The sequence below is a fragment of the Musca autumnalis genome, unplaced genomic scaffold (assembly GCF_047663935.1).
Source record: "Musca autumnalis isolate F117 unplaced genomic scaffold, ASM4766393v1 scaffold_5, whole genome shotgun sequence".
NCBI classification, from domain to species: domain Eukaryota; kingdom Metazoa; phylum Arthropoda; class Insecta; order Diptera; family Muscidae; genus Musca; species Musca autumnalis.
Window position 1 is genome coordinate 137119914 of NW_027412088.1, and position 21889 is coordinate 137141802.

A 21889-nucleotide genomic window follows, 5' to 3' on the forward strand; every position below is an offset into this window, starting at 1 on the left:
AAACCACCATTCAACTTTGCCTATGAATCGCAGCTTATGGTCGATTTTTTGGTAATTTATTTTTGTCAATGCCGAGTGCATAACGCAGCATTAAATCGTATAAATTTTAATTAACGCCGAGTGTAATTAAAACTGATTTTTATTATACACAGTTGAATTGCAGAAAATCCAGTAGCACAAGGAAGATCTTTGGCTGAGAATGATATTTAAATATATCCTCTTATAAGGGTAAAAATATCAAAATGTTCGGAAGGAAATTTTATTGCATACATTGTTGGTAAAAGATACCAAACAAAAATAAATAATTTGCCACAACTAGACGTGGGCGCCTTTAATGGGGAATTCTGACTATTCAGCGAATGCAATTTAATGAGTAAAAGAAGTTTGAGGAATTTAATCAGTAACATTACTGGCATCTATGTTGGATTAAGTATAGCGGAAATGTGCCCACATTTGTTACGGACATTCAAAGATTTACCAAGAGGTTAACCTTAACAATTTTAATATTAAAATCACCTGGAATAATGTTAATTTCATTATCGGGACCGCGATCATATGCTTTTTCTTGCTATACGTAAAATAAATAATTGTCTGATCTTCTGATGAGACTGATGTTGAAGAAATTCGCTTATACGAGGGCTGCATGATAACTATCTGCATGATTTATACACTTTTTCATCACCTTAAACCATTTTTGAAGCACTTTTTCCATTCCGATTGAGACACCTGCAAACATGGCTTTTTGAACGCTTCAACTGCATTTTCTGGTGACGAAAATCGTTGACCACGCCTTTTTTCTTGAAGTGCGGGAACCAAATGAAGTCACTCGGTGCCAAGTCAGGGCTGTACGGCAGATGACCCATCAATTCCACGTTTTGTCCGGTCAAAAAGCCGATGGATTGAATTGGTGTGTGAGAGCTCGCATTGTCATTATGCAAAATGATTCGTCTTCTCTTGTTCGTTTTTCGAATTTCTCAGCAGACTTCAGGCAGACAAATTGTAGTGTACCACTCTGAATTAACCGTCCTACATTTTCATGCCGTATATTCGCCACATGGTCAGTTTTAGCGAAGAAACTGGCGACCATTTGCTTTTATTTTTATTCACAATTTCTTTTCACGTATCCACAAAAGCCTTTTTTGAGCGATTGCCCAATTTTGCTGGACCTAACGAGAAAAAACAATTTTTGCGGCCATGTGTTCATGCAATATCAAATGCTAGTTGGTGGAAGAAATGACCAACAATGCCTCTATCACGCGGCGATGTTGCACGCACAGCTTAATTTTTTTTCTCGCACAACCCGATTTTGGGCGTCCCTCACGATTTTCTTTTTTTGGCGAGTGTCACGATAGAATTCATTAAACCAGATTTTCATAATACATACAAAGATTTAATTTCATCGATGCACTCTTGCCGTGATTATCCACGTCGAAAGTTCTGAAAAATTATCGGACAAAAATGTTCACAAGTAATTTCCATTTTTTTGCAATGTGATTTTTTTATCGGTCCACTCCTTCCGGTACCTTCTCCACAAAAGCTCGAAAATTTTCGGAAAATTTGTTCCAAAATTTGGCCTTCGTAATATTTTGTCCAAACTTAAGTTTCAGTTCGAAGATGGACAATACCGGTCCATAACTTCCGGTACTTGGCAACCAATTTGGTCCAAACTTTGGATCTTCTAATATTTTGTCCAAATTTAGTTTAGCACCCTTCCTGGTGCTTCCTGGCATACTGGTCCAAAAGTTATACGATGACCCACTGAAATGACTAGTGGGCGCGATATCTATCGAAAAGATATGACTCCCAAAATAAGATCCACTTCCATAATGGACTAAGTCGGTCCATTGTTTTAAGTACCTTCTCCGCATCACTTTAGAACTTGAAATCCTAATCCACATTTTTGTCGACAAGTTCAAATGCCCAAAAAGGACCACAAAATTCTGAAGAGACCCTAAATACATTCGATCTGTCCGTAGATAAAAGTTGCAATTCACATAGGGGTATATCTCTGTCGGCAAAGCCGACTGATACTTTTTTACTTGTTGAAAAGCAGTAATATCGTCCTTGTACTTTTCAAAGTTCGCAACCAACAATTGTTTCTTAATGAATCCTGACATTCCTGGTGCAGGCCATGATCTTTAAAACGTTTGCAGGGATTGTCAACATTTGCGGTGTTCTTAGGTTAGGTTCGTTTTAAGGATGCGCTGCCATCTAATAATATAGTAAACGCTTCACTCTGAGATTTTTGGTCCTTTGTGTTTATCCTGGATAGGTTTAAAGGTGATGATGAGAATGTTCCATAGTTACTGATTGTTGAATTCAGGATAAAAATCAAAAAGTTTCCGAGATATTAATGTGTTGTTAATCGATAGTTTGTACTGGAACAGAGAGAGAGCAGGAAGTAGGAAAACGTGGAGTAATTACGTGTTTTTGCAAAGTCATGACATTTCTTTGGATAATGGGATCTCTTTCTGATAAAAAGGTGAGAGTATCTATATCGTATCTACACAGAAGTCCGTGCCTTCTTGTGTGTATCTATCTCTTCTGCATCTTCACATAATCTACATCTTGACGTTAGAAGTCTAATCCTATAGTGACCCTTAACAAGGCCAACAGTGATTCTCAAACTTATCGAGTCTGAGAAGGGAAGTTGTTCTATGCTGAGAGATCGCGTACCAGATGGCTTTGGGTATCCTTCATCCAGACTCCAAAAGCTATCTGTGTGTGCCTTCTCAAGAGAAAGCTCATTAAGTTTGTCATTGTAGTAGCACATCGGTGACCTAACAGAACAATTGCAAAATCGATGGATATAAAGCCACTAAGGGTTAGTTCATGTGCTAATTCGTTTCCCATTATATTACAGTGTCCTGGAAACCAGGGCTTCGGAGTCGAGCCATTTTTGGTCAGACTCCGACTCCAGTCCAATTTTTTTCTCGACTCCGACTCCGACTCCAACTCCGGAGTCGGCTCCGAAAAAATATAAAATAAAATTCACAACTTAAATTACAGTCATTTTAGTTTGAACTTTCAAGATACATTACATTGGGAGGATACCAAAACATATACCTACATTGTTCGTTTTTTTTTTCGTTGACAATACGGAATACAAATTAGACTCGAAATATCAAATTACCATAATTACTGTACGGTAACACCCTTTGTAATTTTTTGAGTTATGGAAAATTAACGATCTTTTGTCACCGCATCGTGATAGAAGACCAAAATAGCCTATTTTCCCTTAACATACACTTTCGTGGTTAAGGTTACTTGAGGTTCACATTTTTAGGGTTTTTTTATGTTTTCACGATTTTGCTTGAAAACGGTAAGTCCTATCGAAATGGGGCTAAAGAAAATATTGTTGCTGCAAAAATTCACTAGATGATTGACCTTGTTCGTAGGTTTTACCATTTTTGAGATTAGGTCACATTTTTAGGTTTTTATTGTTAGGTTTTCACCATTTTGCTTGCGAACGGCAAGTCTTATCCAAATGAGACTGGAGAAAATCATATAGCTGTGGAAATTTTCTACAAGACTGACTTTTGCAATATTTTCCTAGGATGTACCATTTTTGAGATATTTAAGTTTAAGTTGGTAAATTGTATTGTAGACAGTCAGTGCATTGTCCCAATTTGAAATTCTATATCTCAAAAACGGTAAAACCTACGAAAATATCATGAAGGTCAATCTTGTAGAAAATTTTCACTGCTACAACACTTTCCTTACACCCATTTCCATAGGACTTGCGGTTTTCAAGCAAAATCGTGAAAATTTAAAAACCCCCTATAAATGTGAACTTTGACCGCGATTTATTTAAAAAGCCCTTCGGGTATTGCAGTTTCAGAATCCGCAAAAACCTCTCAGGTGTAAGCTCCTTCCATTTAAATTTTGTTAAGGGGCACCGTGGTAGGTATTTCATATGATTTCCCTTAAAGCACTACAAGGTCTTTCATAGAAGTACAACAGGTTCTTTTACAGCAGACATAAATGACTTCTAATAAAAAAACAAGAGAAGACCATTGAGTCTTCCTTAAAATGACCTGTAAATCTTCTGAAAGATCTTCCCCAAATATATTTGGAGCATGCAAACATTATTCCAATCAATTGACCCAAAAATGCTTTCGATATGCATTTTGTAGTCAAAATAGAGATTAAGAGTTTTTTTAAACCATGATCATTTAATTAATTTAAATTGATTTGACAAATTTTGTTAAATCTAGAACAGATTGTTGCCCGGAGTCGGAGTCGAGCTATTTTTCACGACTCCGGCTCCGACTCCGACTCCAGCAAAATTTACTAGACTCCGACTCCAACTCCGACTCCGAAGCCCTGCTGGAAACCAACATGGTTTAACGATTTTTCGCATATCATACAGAGCATTTTTGCAATGAAGGATGACACCGTGCAAAAAATATGTCCAGCATGCGGCACAAGGCCAACTACCCTACCAAACCTAGTCAACTAACTCCAGTAAACCCGTGGTTACATCCCATCGAAGCAGCCACATTCCTAGAACTGGGGATAGACTCACGAGCCATATTAAGCAGGAGAATGAACATACAATGAAACGTACAATAAAAACACTTTTACTACAACTGCCTACTTGTGCCTTGATGTCCTCTGTTCACGCAAACGAGGCTCTGGGGATAGATCATGGGCGTATAACCCTAATCCATATAACCCTAATCTTCATTGTTATAGTGGAAAAGGCTGTAGGGATGGCAGCGGATGAGCCCATATAGGTGAACGGTGGAGCAAACAGACTTCCAAGAGGCTTAGACGTTTTCTGAGTGAAATCCTCACTAATCTCACATCCTCTTGTACTCCCAGTAAAATCTTCGATGAAAAATCATGAGTTCAATCATGGGTGCAAGTGATCTGGCATGTCATCTTTTTGTCATTTTCACTCATGAATTTTATATGAGCGTGACCCCCAAAAGATGACGTTCTTTTTTGGATCCTAAGCATGTCATTTTAACCAATGCATTGACATGTCATTTTCACCAATGCATTGACACGTCATTTTCACCCATTCTTTGACATGTCATTTTAACCAATGCTTTGACATGTCATTTTCACCAACCCCTTGGCATGACATTTTCATGTCTTGTTTGGAAAATGGAAATGCTCTATTAAAATATGGACAAACAAAACTCTTTATTAATTCAAACGAATTCGCGAAATAACTACAATTAATTGATCAGCAAAAAGTTTACATCCAAAATTGCAATGTAATCACCACCGCTGCAACGCAAAAGATTACTTCCTCCGTTGTCCGCAACTGATATTCTTTCATCTTACAAAAGGTTTTTTCTATTATCTTCCCATCCAGTTCAGATTTCGACATGGACTCCAAATGCACTCCTTTAAGTATTTTTATTTCGTAAATTACTTTTATAATTTAGTTATTTTATAACAACATTTTGCAAATTTATACACTTTTATTTAGTGACGAAAATATGTAGGGATCTACAACCCGGCTTTATTTAGGGATCTCTAAGAACAAAATGTAACGAACGGGGAGGAGAGACTTTTTCTTGAAAATACCATTTATGCTTAATTAATTTATTTTTAATTGTTTCTTTCCAAAAGTAGCTTCTTCTTTATTTTCAGATTCTTGTTCCTTTTCGTTTCCGACTTTTTCAAATTCCAAGAAGCGAGATTTGATTGATTTCGTTCTATGTCAGATTTAGAACAGACAAGGGAACTTTTGAAATAGCAATGTGTGCAGTCCGATTTTATTTTTAGCTCGATGATTGGGACTTCATTTTCATTGCAGACATTTCGAGCTTCATACAATACCAATTGTTTAGAAGTTTTAGTTGTCTGATATGCAGGAAATGTAAGACAACATCACGACGACAGTTCTAACAACTTTGGTCTGTTCCAGAACCTGCAAGAATCTACTAATTTTTACTACGATAACAATTTTTCCTTTATGTTATCGGAAAAAATTAGTAGATACCAAAATGAAAATAAACAGGTGTGTAAATAAAAACACAAACATCATCATTATTGGATCGATGAAATGGGTACAAATGCTGATAAAAAGATCGGATCTTTCACGACTTCCTTTGCATTGGTTCAAATCCTAATGAAAAGATCGGATCTTTCACGACTTCCTTTGAACCAATGCAAAAGATGACATGAAATCACGTCATCGCAAAGAACACCTTCCTTCAAATTTTGCTGGGTCGTAATGCTTGACAGAAAATCTCACCGTTTCTTGGTTTTTTTATCTTATTACACATACATATCATTCACTGTGCAGAAACTGAAATCTGAAAGGGGTTTAGATAAAAATTCATTGGTTTTTGATATATCATTTAAGCCACCTAACATTTCAGCAAAGTGTTTCCAGCAATTGCGCGTAGAAATTCTATTGGAGCAGCACATTGTGATATGAGTTAGTATCGCTTCTTCATTCCATGTTACTTTTGCACTCCTTTCCAGTCGCTGCAATTCTGATTTAGATAGGAGGGTGGGCAAATATCCTTACGCCGGATATTGTAAAGCGGGGTACACACCATCAGTTTTGACTGTCGATTGTGCCCGTTTATTTTTGCCACTCATCAGGTAACCACAAAATGTTTTGTGGTTGTTGGACATTTTGATAGCAAATGATATTTCCTTGTGAACTATGAAGACATAGAGTGATATACCTTAATCTTTCTTTTCCAGGCAATATTTTCTAAACTTCACTAACATTTTGTAAATTACTCATTTCAGACTCATATGCCATTAAAATCCATTCACGCCGTGGAGGTTTTCGAAAATACCGTGTACCTGGGATTGTGGAACGACGACATGATAATTGCCATGGATAAATTTTCTCTGAAGGCAAAACAGGTGCTGAAAAATATCAAACAACCACAAGAATTTAGAATATTTCATCGGCAGAAGCAACCAGAAGGTATGTTGTGTTCCGATTGTGTTATAATATTCCAACAATTGATACAGATAATCTTTCAAAGTTGAAAGACATACAAAGTTTTTCAGTGCTCTTAACTGATTTAATAAATTGAAAAATGTTTCTCTGTTCTTTTTTCCTGCTTCATTTTTATGCAATGTTTGTTATCCAGTGGCACATCCTTGTCGCGTTAACAATGGCATGTGCAACCAAATATGCGTTCCATTGTGGACAAAGGGATTTGCTCGAGCAACATGCATGTGCTCGCCGGGCTATAAATTACGCAATAACACCGAATGTGAATTGCTTCGCTATGATAAATTTCTGCTGTTATCCCGACAACGATTGTCCAGTATAGCGGGTATACCGTTTAAAGCCCAAGAACAACTAGCCGAGGCCATGGTACCCATTTATAATGTCACATGGATTATGCCGCTCGACATTAATGTACATCGCAAGATGGTTTATTATATACAGCAACAAAAGTAGGTCGACCGACATCTTGTTCTTTATTGACTAAAAATATTAAATGGCATTCTATGTGCTTTTTTTAGAAGCGGCTACACTTTGCATAGCAGATCCCTGGACGGAATGAAACGTAGCATTTTGGCTAACGGTAGCGAGACTATTTCCGTATTGGCATTTGACTGGTTAACGGGCAATTTGTATTGGGGTGGTGCAGATTATATCTTTGTTGCCCCTTTCAGAAATATCTCCAAAAAGTTGTCTTTGCCCATGCGACATGAAGCCATGTAAGTGTGAGCAACTTTGTGTTGGATAAAAAAAATTCAAATTTTTATTTGTGTTTCTTTAGGAGTTTGGCCTTAGATCCTAGTAGTGGTTACATGTTCTGGACTCATTGGACCACAAACGAAAACAAAGCTTCTATTTATCGTGCTTGGTTGGATGGATCACACAGAGAAATGCTGGCCGAAACTAGTGCTGATAAACCCATTACATGGCCTTTGAGTCTGAACATCGATGTACAGCATAAAAAGCTGTATTGGTGGGTATTTGTTGCAAGTTGGAGACAACTTTTTGAGAGATCAAAAACAAATCAATATCAACATTTCTTTCCACAGGTGTGATGTGAAGGAAGGTACAATTGAACGCATGAATTTCGATGGCACTGACCGAGAGATAATATTCAAGGATCCTGATTACCATCCATCTTCAATTGCCTATCATAAGGGCACCATATATTGGGTGGATACCAGAAATGGTACCGTTCGTTCATTTCCCACGCATCATCTAAATGGTACAGTGAAAAATAATGATAACTCCCAGGTGTTTTCGGTGGAACGTGGACGCACCTCAAACTTAAAGGTGTTCGACGCGAGTACGCAACCGATTTCTTCGAATACAGCTTGTGCCAACTCCAAATGCCCCGGTATATGTTTCAACACACCCAATCAAGCCATATGCCGTTGTCCCGACAAATATTCTCTTAACGGCACTGGGGCTCAATGTATTCCCTATCCTCAGGATACCGAGGAGAAGGCAAAAAATTGCACCACTGGTTTTCAATGTCTATCGTCGGATCAATGTGTTTATCCCAAGGACTTATGTGATGGTTTCGATGATTGCAACGATGGCAGTGATGAAAGCAGTGCTCCCGGGGGACCTTGTGATCCCAAGAAATGTGATCCAAATCTACACTTCACTTGTAACAATCGTTGCTATCAACGATCCCTGTTGTGTAGTTCGATTAGTTATTGTCCCGATGGTACAGATCAAATGAATTGTGAAAAGCATACGTGCAACAGCAATGAGTTTACCTGTGCCAAAAGTGGCAAGTGCATACAATTAGCTTGGGTAAATGATGGCATAGCGGATTGTGGCCCTGATGATTCCTCAGATGAATATGGTGAGGACTTGATTGATGACAAGTGCCCCGAGTTTGAGTGCCGCAATGGGGTTTGTCGTTCATTCTCTGATGTTTGTGATGGTTTGGATCAATGTGGGTAAGTCGAATGCCTTCGAAATATTCTTTATCTGTACTAATTATGCATCTTAATCCTAGCGACAATTCCGATGAGCTGGCCTGTGAATTTGAATGTGGCCCCAATGAACGTTACTGCATTCCAATTGGCTGCTATGACGAGACCCATATGTGTGATGGCATCACAGATTGTCTGGATTTCAGTGACGAAATGAATTGCAATGAGACCAAATCCGATCACCATGTTATCGATTTGGGTGAAGCCCACTATTGTGCTCCATTTGAGTTTGGTTGTTCCGATCCCTTTGAGTGCATTCCGCACTTCTTCCGCTGCGATGGCATACCACACTGTTACGACAAATCCGATGAACTTAACTGTACGCAAATAAAGCCACCTGTAACCGATTTTAATGAGACCGTGATATGTGAGGCACCTGATCGTTACTGTGCCGAATCGAATAAATGTATTTCGATAAAACAGCTGTGTGATGGCAATATTGATTGTGAAGATGGCACTGATGAAGGTTACCTCTGCTCTCAGAAAATGTGTGACAGGCCCGATCCACTGTGCTCTCATTACTGCCACAATGCACCGGAGGGTTTCTTTTGCTCCTGTCCACCCCACATGTATTTACTGCCGAATGGACGTCGTTGTAGCATGCAGCATGCCTGTGAACATTGGGATTCTTGTTCACAGATTTGTGTAGCCATGGGCAAGGGTTTTAAGTGTAAGTGTTTTGAGGGCTATGACTTGCAATACGACCGCTACACCTGTAAAAGTACAGCTCCAGATGATCCCTATGTGATTTACACAAATCGCCAAGAAATCCGAGGGTTAAATTTGAAAAAGTCCACCATTAGTAATTTCTATGCTTCGTTGAGAAATACGATTGCCTTGGATTTTCTCTACAATAATGTGTCGAGTCAAATATTCTGGACCGATGTTATAGATGACAAAATCTACAGGGGTCAGTTGGTGGGCGAGTCTCTGCACAAAGTTGAGGCTGTGGTGCACTCGGGTCTCTCAACCACTGAAGGTTTGGCTGTCGATTGGATTGGCATGAACTTATATTGGATTGATTCGAATTTGGATCAAATCGAAGTGGCCAAATTAAATGGTAGCTTTCGGCGTACGCTCATTGCTGGTGATATGGAAAGTCCTCGGGCCATAGCCTTGGATCCAAGAGAGGGTTTACTATTTTGGACAGATTGGGATGACAACTATCCACGCATTGAGCGATGTTCGATGGCGGGTAAACACCGTCAGGCAATAACAACCACTTCCCAGGTATCAGCTGGCTGGCCCAATGGTTTATCTTTGGATTATACCCAAAAGCGTGTATATTGGGTAGATGCCAAATCGGACTCTATCTACACAGTAAAATATGATGGTTCCGATATACATTTGGTGCTGAGAGATCGTGAAATTCTTTCGCATCCTTTTGCCATTGCGGTTTTTGAGAATTATGTGTATTGGACCGACTGGAGGACGGCATCTGTAATAAGGGCAAATAAATGGAATGGTACTGATATTGAGGTGATACAAAGAACTCACACACAACCGTTTGGCATACAGGTACTGCACTCTAGCCGCCAGCCTCAGGCTGAGAATCCATGTGGAGATAATAATGGTGGTTGTTCCCATTTATGTTTGTTGGAGTAAGTTTGGATATTCGTTTTAACAAAAAAAAAACTCTTATAAGCTCCTTCTTTTTCTTTTCCTTTGCAGTGTGCGAAAAACATATCAATGTGCCTGCCCTCATGTCATGCGTTTGGATCACAACGACAACCGGACATGTGTGGCCAATGAACAAGTTCTGCTCTTCATAATGGGTGATGAAATACGTGGCATCGATCTAATGCAGCCCAATCACCACACCATTCCCACAATCAGGCAATCTCCTCAGGTGGGTTTACAAACTAACTATAGATTTCTTAGTGATGAATATCTCCCCTATTCTCCATTCTTTTAGGTTTTGGCACCCCAACGCATTGACTTTACTGTAGAAGACAGCCGCCTCTATTGGTCCGATGTACAGTTGAATGAAATCAAGACAGCTGGCATTTCCAATGGCATCATCGACACCATTATCAATACCGATATCCATAATCCGGCGGGATTTGCAATTGACTGGATAGCCAAGAACATGTATTTCTCAACGGGTAAAATCAAGAGCGACATTTGGGTCAGCAATTTAAAGGGCGAATATGTTACAGAAATTTTAAAAGATTTGAATATGGTGGAAAGTATTGCTCTGGATCCGGTAAAGTAAGTAACCCTCATGTGCCCTCCTCCTTTCATATAAATATATTAATTCTTGTTTCTCATAGTGGCAAACTATATTGGATTTCTTCAACGCGCAACCTACAAAATTGGCAAATCGAGCAAAGCAATCTCGATGGTTCGGAGAGAATTGTAATCTATGGACACAATAAAACTTTGGCTTCTCTTACCATGGACTTTGATTCAAAGCGTTTGTATTTCGTTTGCGTTAGTTCGGGAATATCCTACTATGATATCGTCGCGAAGGATATTCACGTGGTATTAGCAACTAGTACGGTAATGACTATCAGCGCAGTCACAGTTTACAATGGAACATTGTATTTCCCGGAGAACATAGCTGGTGTCATAATGTCGTGTGACAAAAATGAATGTGCTGAATATTCCATGCTTCGGAAAAATACCAAAAAGATTCAATACTTGAAAATGTTCTATGCTGAAGCCCAGCAGGGTGCGAATACTTGTGCAGGACCTTTGAAGGGTGGCTGTTCTCATTTGTGTTTTGCCATCTCAAATAAAGATCATAGCTGTGGTTGTGCTATTGGATATCGCATTGATCCCACTAATCCCACCCAGTGTGTGGGTGTGGATGAATTCTTGTTTTATACAAATCACGAATTAAAAGGTATCGAGGTATATGATCCGAACAAACCTATTGATGAGCAGGGACAAAAAATGGTAAGTTGAGAAGTGGGTTTAAGCTTTTAGGGCATTCAAATTTGCAGCAATATATTATTTTCTCCTTACAGGCATTGGGTCCCATTTCACGCATATCGCTGGCCTCATTCATCGATTACCATGCCAATCAGGATTTCCTCTATTGGGGCGACAATGATAGTGGCACCATATCACGCATTAAACGTGATGGTACCCACCGTCAGGTGATTATCGAATCTCCAGAATGGATGGACAACAAACAAATGGATTGGTTAGGTGGCATTGCCATAGACTGGGTTGCCGAAAACATCTACATTAGCGACATCAAGCGTAATGTTATCGAAGTAGCACGTCTCGATGGTTCCCATCGTCATGTTGTAGTCTCCAATGTTAAGAAACCCAGTGCGCTGGCCGTTGATCCCGTACAAGGCTTACTCTTCTATGTGGCTGAAGGTGTTATTGGTCGTACCGGTTTGGATGGTTCTCAGCCTTTTGTTTTGGTAAATCATGACAAAATTGTTACCAGTTTGGTACTGGACATTGATGCCACAAAAGTTTATTGGTGTGAAGCACCCAAAGTATCGCTTGCCCAACCCTCGATTATGAAAGTGGACTATGATGGCAATCTAAAGGAGGTAATGCTAAACCATACTCTTGAATATCCGACATCAGTGGGGAAACTTGATGATTACATCTACTGGACCGATAACAACTACAACAAGGGAACTTTTAAAGTTGCCAATATGGCAAATTTAAGCAACTATGTGGAACTGAAGCGTTTCGAAGGCAATTCCGTCAAGGATATGAAAATCTACTCTAAGCGTTTGCAAAACGGCACCAACCCATGTGCCGAAAATAATGGCGGCTGCCAGGAATTATGTCTATTCAATGGTACAACACCCATATGTGCCTGTTCACATAGCCGTGTGGCTGCCGATGGTATGACTTGTGAGCCGTATGATAGTTTCCTGTTATTTTCCTATCGCAGTACCATCGAAAGTGTTCATTTAACGGAGCATATGAATAAAAATGGCCCTGTCAAAGCCATACGCAATACCACCATGATGATGAATGTCATTGCCTTGACTTATGACTATGAGAATAGCGTTCTATTCTATTCCGATGTGATCCTGAGCACCATTAATGCCGTTAACTTTAACGGTAGCAATAATCGCGTATTGGTTACACATCAAGGCAAGGTAGAGGGATTGGCTTTTGACATTGTCAACGAAATGCTTTTCTGGACTTCGAACAATGATGCCTCAATTTGTAGTTTGGACCTACACTATGTCTCTGATAATCCCGATAATAATACACAGCTGGTAAGTCGTATACGTGTTTTGAATTCCAAGGATAAGCCACGAGGCATTGCGGTAGAACCCTGTCTGGGTATGATTTATTGGACCAATTGGAATGAAGAAAGTCCCTCTATACAGAGGGCGTATGTAACCGGATTTGGCTTGGAATCCATCATAAGAACAGATATTAAAATGCCTAATGCCATTGCCTTGGACTTGGAAGAACAGAAACTATATTGGGCTGATGCCAGAATCGATAAAATCGAAAGGGCCGATTACGATGGAACCCATCGAGTGGTCTTGGCCCATTCTTCGCCCAAACATCCGTTTTCCATAGCTGTCTATGGTGATTTATTATTTTGGACCGATTGGGTACTAGGAGCATTGGTGAGAGCCAACAAATATACTGGTGCCGATATGGTATTCCTGCGTGATCATGTGGAACGGCCCATGGGAGTTGCTGCTGTACAAAACACCACAATTAATTGTGATTCGAATCAATGCAAAATTCTAAATGGTGGTTGCGAAGATGTCTGCATTTTAAATAGCAATGGAACGGCAAGTTGTCAATGTACCCGAGGAATTTTGGCGCCCGATGGACGCCGATGTCTACAATCAATAAAGGTTAATTGTGAAAAGGATCAATTCCCTTGCGGCTCAGGTGAATGTATACCATTGGATTTGACCTGTGACAGTATTCCACATTGCTTAGATGGCTCGGATGAATTGCGAAGCTATTGTATCATTCGTGTGTGTCCAACCGATTTCTTTATGTGCAATAATCACCGCTGCATTCCCCAATCTCAGACATGTGATGGTGTTCACCAATGTGGTGATGGTTCCGATGAGTCTGAGCTGATTTGCAAATGCGAACCCGAGAAATTCCGCTGCGGTAGTGGTGAATGCATATCCCAGCAGTTTGTTTGTGATCATGTACGCGACTGTAAAGATTTCAGCGATGAAAAACATTGTCCTGCTTCTGAGTGTCCAGCAGGGGATGCTGCCTACGAACATTGTCCCAATTCAACGGCTTGCATTATGCCCCTGTGGCGATGTGATGGCGACAACGATTGTCCCGATGGCAGTGACGAGCTTAACTGCGACCACGTTACAAAAGTCGCATGTGGCCCGGGTCAATTCCAATGCTCAAATGGACGTTGTATTAACGAAAAATGGCGTTGCGATGGAGAAAACGATTGCAAAGATTCGGTAGCTGGCAATTTCAGTTCCGATGAATTCGGTTGCAAGTTGCAGTGCAAACCCAATGAGTTTAGATGTGACAATACTTGTATTCCAGCCAGTTGGCAATGTGACTCGAAACCAGATTGTGAAGATGGATCAGATGAGGGAGCTCAATGTCCAAATCGGGTATGCAAACCATACATGTTTCAGTGTAAATCCTCAGGCCGTTGCATTCATCAAAAATGGGTTTGCGATGGAGAATATGATTGTCCAGCTCCTGGTTACGAAGATGAGGGAGATCAATGTGCAATAGTCTCCGTACTTCATGTACCGGATTGTGTTGCCCCATCGTTTTTGTGTTCGAATGGTTTGTGTCTGGATCGTCGTTTGGTATGTGATGGTGACCATGATTGTCCGAATGGCGAGGATGAATACGAAGATTGTGTACCATTCAATTTCACTCAAGTTTGTGTGGAGGAGTTGGAATTCCAATGTCATAATCTAGAGTGTATAGCCAAAAATCTCACCTGTAATTCGAGGGCGGATTGTTCGGATGCTTCCGATGAATCGGTAGAATTATGTGGTGAATCTACAATGACATGTGGCCAAGGACAATATCAATGTAAAAATGGAGCATGTGTTTCAGAAGAACTGCTGTGCAATGGTCGCAATGATTGCGGCGATTTCTCGGATGAGTCACTGTGTAATGTTGATGAGTGCTTGAATCCGGACATCTGTGAACACACCTGTATTAACAAGAAAATTGGCTATGAATGCCAATGCCATCCAGGCTATAAGCTGCATGCCAACAATCATCATTTGTGTGATGACATTGACGAATGCAATGGCCCGCATCAGTGTTCACAGATTTGTGCGAATACCTATGGCTCCTACAAATGTCTGTGTATGAAAGGTTACGAGCTCAAAGATGATCATCACACTTGTAAAGCCACCAGTAATGAGACGGCTAAACTGATATTCTCCAATCGTTATTATATACGACAGGTGGACATGCGCGGTAATGGCAGTATACTCATTCATCAACTATCGAATGCCGTGGCTTTGGACTTTGATTGGTCTACTAAGTGTCTGTTCTGGTCTGATGTTACTTCTACGGTGGGAATGATTAAGCGTTATTGTCCTGTGGAGAATAAAACCACTACACTACATCAAGCCATGTTGAAAAATCCTGATGGGTTGGCTGTGGACTGGGTTGCCAAAAATCTATATTGGTGTGATAAGGGTTTGGATACAATTGAGGTGTCCAAATTGGATGGCAAGTACCGCAAGGTATTGATAAATGAACATTTGCGTGAACCTCGTGGTGTGGCCTTGGATCCTTTCAATCGCAATCTGTATTGGTCCGATTGGGGAGATGATCCACATATTGGAAAAGCCGGTATGGATGGTTCAAATCCCAGAGTAATTATACGAGAAAATATGGGTTGGCCGAATGCCTTGACCTTGTCCTTCGAAAGTAATCAGCTTTTCTGGGGAGATGCGAGAGAAGATACAATATCCGTTTCCGATTTGGATGGTAACAATGTTCGAGTTTTAATGGCCCGCAAATTAAATCCTCATCTGAATTTGCATCATATTTTTGCCATTGCCGTGTGGGAAGATAAAATCTACTGGTCTGATTGGGAAATGAAATCCATTGAATACTGCAACCGCTTTACTGGACAGAACTGTTCTACTCTGGTGACCACCATACATCGTCCAATGGATTTAAGAATTTATCACCCATATCGCCAGCAGCAGCCCCATGGTGGAAATCCATGTGAGAGTGCAGAGTGTTCTACACTGTGTCTGCTGTCGCCGGATCCACCGTTTTACAAATGTGCCTGTCCCAATAACTTTATACTGGGCGATGACAATAAGACCTGTATTGCCAATTGCACAGCGGCACATTTCCAATGTTCACAGACCTACAAATGTATTCCGTTCTATTGGAAATGTGATACTCAAGATGATTGCGGCGATGGCAGCGATGAACCGGAAAATTGTCCACCTTTCCATTGTGAACCGGGTCAGTATCAATGTAACAACAAGAAATGCATTCACCCAGCTGCAATTTGTAATGGCAGTGACCAGTGTGGTGATAATTCCGACGAACAGAACTGTGATAAATTTACATGCTTTGAGAATCACATGAAATGTGAGGCCACCGCCAATACAACGGCGTTTTGTATTGACAACCAGCAGAAGTGTGATGGTGTTAAGGACTGTCCAAATGGTGAAGATGAAATCGGTTGTACCCCGCTAAGTTGTAAGAAGGATCAGTTCCAATGTAGCAATAATCGTTGTATGCCCCTGGTGTGGGTGTGTGATGGAGATGCGGATTGTCCGAATAAATCGGATGAAATGAATTGTGATAAGGTGACATGTGACCCGAGTGATTTTCAGTAAGTATTAGAGTGATTTAAGAAATTTTAGAGAAAATTTCCAAAATATTGTTTGTTTGTATTACAGATGCAAATCTGGCCGTTGCATACCAATGGCTTGGCGTTGTGATGGCGAAGATGACTGCCCAGGTGGTGATGATGAGCCAGCATCATGTCGTTCATCAAAAGAGGAGTGTGATCCAACCTACTTCAAGTGCAACAACTCTAAATGTATACCCGGTAGATGGCGCTGTGATTATGAAAACGATTGTGGAGATGGTAGCGATGAATTGAATTGTCAAATGCGTAACTGTTCGGAAAGTGAGTTCAGGTGTGGCACCGGCAAATGCTTAAAACATGATCATCGGTGTGATGGAGAAATACATTGTGATGATAGCAGTGATGAGCTTAACTGTAACATAACCTGTAAGGCCAACCAATTTAAGTGTGCCACCTTCAACACCTGTATAAATAAGTAAGGATCGATTTGCTTGAGGGGAGAATAAATATTTTATTAATGCGTTATTTTCCTAGGCAATATCAATGCGATGGTGATGATGACTGTCCCGATGGCAGTGATGAGGTAAATTGCACCTGTCCTTTGGATCATTTCACTTGTGGCAATGGAAAATGTATTATGGCTCGTTGGAAATGTGATGGCTGGGATGACTGTACCGATGGAAGTGATGAAAGCCTGGAGACATGTGCCCATGTCCATTGCCATGCAAATGCCTTCAAATGTTCAAATCTGAAATGTATACGGAAATCTGCGCTTTGTGATGGTGTAAATGATTGCGGTAACAATGAAGATGAGGCAGATGAGGTTTGTGCTGCTCTGCCGAAATGTCGCCACGACCAGTTCCAGTGTGAGAATGAGGATTGTATATCGAAAATATTCCGTTGTGATGGCCAATATAATTGCATTGATGGTTCAGATGAAATGAATTGCCAACCCCCGGTTTGTGGCTTCGGTACATGTTCTCAAATTTGTATAGAAAAGAAGGCTGGACATTACAACTGCAAGTGTACGGAAGGTTATTCCAAGGGGTCGGCTAAAAACGATACTTGTTTGGCATCGGGTGAGTTAATGGAAGATGTAAGGCGTAAACGTATTTTTTAATAAATGGTATGTGTTTCGTTTAGGACCCGATCAAGTTCTTTTATTGGCTTCCGAACAGGAATTCCGGTTTATATTACCGGCCAAGCAAGAAGGCACCACTATGGTGGGTTTCTTTCACACGGACATTTTGAAAATCGATGTCTTCGATATATTAATTAGAACCAAGGATACATTGTTATTCTGGATTGATTCCCATCATGGCAAAGTCCATACCATGAAAATTGCAATACCCCAAACCGAAGCAATTGCGGTAAGGGTAAGGCGAGATCTCAAAGAATTAAAAGCTTTTGATGTAAGTATTTACAAATTTCCATTTTTTACCTTAATTTATTGTTTTATTTTTAGATTCCTGTCCTCGATGATCCCAAATCATTGGCCATAGAATGGATAACTCAGTTGGTTTATATAATAGATTCGAAGCACAATGAAATTCTGGTTACCGATATCGATGGCAAGAAATATGCCTCGCTGGTGTCAACAGGTCTAAATCCCACCGATATTGTTGTGGAACCAGAGTCACGTATAATGATATGGTCTACTCTGGAAAATGGTATACTTATGGCCTCGTTGGATGGCCAGAACAAACGTAGCTTGGTTGAACGTGATGTTGGCTGGCCCATAAGTTTAGCCATAGATTATCCAACAGGTCGTTTGTATTGGGCCGATTATCGTAAAGGTACCGTGGAGACATGTCGCTTGAATGGCAAAGAACGTAATGTGGTGAGAAAGTTCTCGAATAAAGGTATGTTAGTGAAAATGTAAGGCTATTGCCACAGGATATTTAAATAAATGTACACTTTGTTCTATTTTAGAAAAACCACAAAAGATTGATGTATTTGAGGATTATTTGTATATTAAGCTCTACGATCAAAGCATAATTAAAATGAACAAATTTGGCAATGATAATGGCACCTATCTGCTGAAGGGTTACAGATCGTCGGATATTGGTATCCTACATCCATTGAAACAAAATCGCAACAGTAAGTTTTAAAAAAGCCAGTAGTGTGGGAAGGTAATGTTACTAAACTCTCCCGCTTTTTTAGTATCCAATCCCTGTGCCAAGGATCCTTGCAAACAAATGGGAGCTTTGTGCCTAATGACCACCGAAACCAATAGTGGTTATAGATGTCGTTGCCCCAACGACTTTAATATGGTCGATGGTGTATGTGTTGCCCATCAGACAATTGTTCCCGAATATTGTCCTTTGAAATGTAACCTGGGCACCTGTAAGGTCATCAATCATGTTCCAAAATGTATTTGCCAATCCCAGTTCGAAGGCGAATTCTGTGAACATTATCGCTGCTCAAACTATTGCATGAACCACGGCTTGTGTACTACGGCACCACAAATTCCTGGCTCACCTGAACCACCACCATTGAAGTGTACTTGTACCGCGGGTTGGTCTGGACCAAGATGTGAAACTTCGGTGCCAGAGTGTCAGAGTCGTTGTCACAATGGCGGCTCGTGTCGCATTGAAGATGGTAGCATGAAATGCACATGTCCGCCAATGTATGTTGGAGAACAGTGTGAGCATTGTGTTAACTTGACATGTACCAATGGAGGTATTTGTCGTGAAACACTGTCGGGAACAACACAATGTGAATGTCCAGATGGGTAAGTATTAAAGTGGGGTTCATTGTTTTTAGAGGATATTGGAGTATAAACGCAAATTATTTTCATTTTAGATTCACTGGAAAACGTTGTGAAGTAAATGTGTGTTCCGGTTTCTGTAAAAATGGTGGCACGTGTACCATAGGTTCTAAGGGTGGCGCCCAATGTCAATGCCCCAAGGGTTATTATGGTGAAAAATGTGAATCGGATTCTTGTGCAAACTACTGTCTTAATGGAGGTGTTTGTACGGAGAAACCTGGAAAACTCTTGTGTTCCTGTCTAGAAAGATATGTAGGAGATCGTTGTGAGACGGATCTTTGCAAAACATCTAACCCTCCAGCCTGTAAGTAATAAATAATACTTAAATTTGAATTATAGAACATTTGCTGAATCGTATCCATTTTTTATTTCCACAGATTGTGATCCGTCTGAAATACCACAACGCAATCCCTGTACCGGACTTATATGTCAAAATGGTGGCACATGCCATGTTATCAAAGGTGTTGCCATGTGTAATTGTTCCGACCAATGGAATGGTGAATTCTGTGAACGACCCGTATCCGATGATAACCCTTGTATCAATTATTGTCACAATAGTGGTGTATGTCACCTGGATCCATATCAAATACCACAATGCACATGCATTGGCGAATGGGAGGGTCCCGCCTGTGATGTACCACCACCATGCGTGGGAAGTTGTGGGGTTTGTCAAACAGGAAGTTCTATAAATGAATGCAAGTAAGTTGAATGGACGATTTTTTTTCTTTTGGATTATGTTGAGTTAAACTTTTTCCTTGGTTTCCGTATTTTAGGTGCGAAGATGGTCTCTACACAACTTGTTTGGCAGATAGTGCAAACGCTTTAAGAAGTGAAACAGAACACTCAGCCAGTGTGATGTCAATATTGGCCATAATTTTAGCCATAGCTATTCTAGTGCTGGCTTTGTTTGGTGCTGGTCTATACATTTTGAAGTGAGTACATACATTTAGAGTATATTATAGGGATTCAAACGGAACATCTTGAATATATGTAATTTGCATTATGCATTTTGTCTTGCAGCTATTCTCAGTTTGTCGGTGAGAGAGTGTGTTGAGAGGAATCTTTTCTCATTAGCCTTACCTCTTTCTCCAACAAACTTAGAATTGCCACAAGAAAAAATGCCTAATGTAAATTGGGACTTACAGATACTCAATATCTAACATTCAGAACTGTTCAATATTAATTTCTTTCAAATATTAAATTTTGTGTATTTTCTGCTTTCAGAAAACATCGAATATCGCAACCATTTTCACATGCACGCCTCACAGAAAATGTGGAAATTATGCTTACGAATCCAATGTACCGAGGCGATGCCGATGAAACGCCGGCATTTGTACATGAAGATGATAAGGTATGTATTTCCATAATTGCTTATTTTAACTTATCTTGTTATGATTGTCGTATTCGAATGACTTATGTTTTCAATGGCTTCACAGCAAAATAAAAAAAGTAAATAAGAGTTGTCTATTACAGCGTTGTAAGACAAGATCGGACTAAATAGGGCTGATTTATTCATTTTATTTATTCATATGGCACTGTGTGTTTTAACGGTGTTATATACACATAAGGAGTTTAGGATCTAATGTTCATTTGCTGCTTAATTATTATTTAATTTATTTGTAACATTATGAGACATGTTTAATTACGTTTTTAATATAATATACTATATACTAAAAAAATTTATTATATTCTTTTAGGGCAACTTTGCAAATCCCGTGTACGAATCTATGTATGCCGATGCTATTGTGGAACCTGCTGTAGTGCCGGAAAATGTTTTAGCGCCGGATGAGCGCAAGGGTCTGTTACAGCATTCACACGATGACAACAATACACCGGATATTCTCTGATGATTAACGGCCAATGAGATTCGTTAAAGAGAAGTTTGTATGAAAACAAAGCAACAACAAAGCAAATTAAGAATTTAAGCCATAATTATAGTCATAATTTACATAAAAACAAGCAAAACATATTAACAAAGACAATGTAAATTTTTTAAAACCAAAATCACTCTCCCCCTCCCTCTAACCTAATTTTCCAGAGCGCATAAAGAAAATGCAAAGTTAATATTAAAAACCCCCCAAATTAAGCAAAAAACCAAAACTAAGAGAACATCGTAAATATCTAAACTAAAACTCAACTCAATTTAATTGCATTAACAAACGTAACGAAAGCATTTCTTAAAACGAAAATTATTTTCTAAAAAGAAAAATCCAAAATAAGCAACAAGAAAATGATTTAACTCAACAACCAACAAGAAAACAAGGACTGATAGTTTAGTCATTTCTAAAGAGAAACAACAAAAACAAATCTAACACTAACTAATGTTCTTTTACAAACTGAGAAGAATATTTTTATATGTGTATGTCTGTGTAATATTTTTTAATGATTTTTTATATTTAATATTATTTATAATTAATATTTTATTATAACAGTGTAATGAAAAAAGCTTTGTATTTTTTTAGGATTGT

At 39.6% G+C, this 21889-nt stretch overlaps 1 protein-coding gene across 2 annotated transcripts in view; it reads left to right on the plus strand.

Annotated features, from left to right (window-relative positions):
* Nucleotides 1–21630, plus strand: part of LRP1 (LDL receptor protein 1) — a 531524-nt gene extending 509894 nt beyond the window's left edge. For both annotated transcript variants that reach the window (XM_073957032.1, XM_073957033.1), the window contains exons 9-29: nt 6727–6910; nt 7080–7392; nt 7462–7659; nt 7722–7913; nt 7990–8871; nt 8931–10508; nt 10579–10756; nt 10823–11118; nt 11181–11808; nt 11880–16672; nt 16740–17126; nt 17186–17730; nt 17795–18063; nt 18117–18513; nt 18584–18751; nt 18815–19385; nt 19457–19725; nt 19799–20120; nt 20195–20353; nt 20646–20772; nt 21119–21630. In XM_073957032.1, the coding sequence (XP_073813133.1) occupies nt 6727–6910; nt 7080–7392; nt 7462–7659; nt 7722–7913; nt 7990–8871; nt 8931–10508; nt 10579–10756; nt 10823–11118; nt 11181–11808; nt 11880–16672; nt 16740–17126; nt 17186–17730; nt 17795–18063; nt 18117–18513; nt 18584–18751; nt 18815–19385; nt 19457–19725; nt 19799–20120; nt 20195–20353; nt 20646–20772; nt 21119–21268 (12606 nt within the window). In that variant the 3' untranslated portion in view covers nt 21269–21630. The remainder of the gene's footprint in view (nt 1–6726; nt 6911–7079; nt 7393–7461; nt 7660–7721; nt 7914–7989; nt 8872–8930; nt 10509–10578; nt 10757–10822; nt 11119–11180; nt 11809–11879; nt 16673–16739; nt 17127–17185; nt 17731–17794; nt 18064–18116; nt 18514–18583; nt 18752–18814; nt 19386–19456; nt 19726–19798; nt 20121–20194; nt 20354–20645; nt 20773–21118) is intronic.
* Nucleotides 21631–21889: the final 259 nt, after the last annotated feature.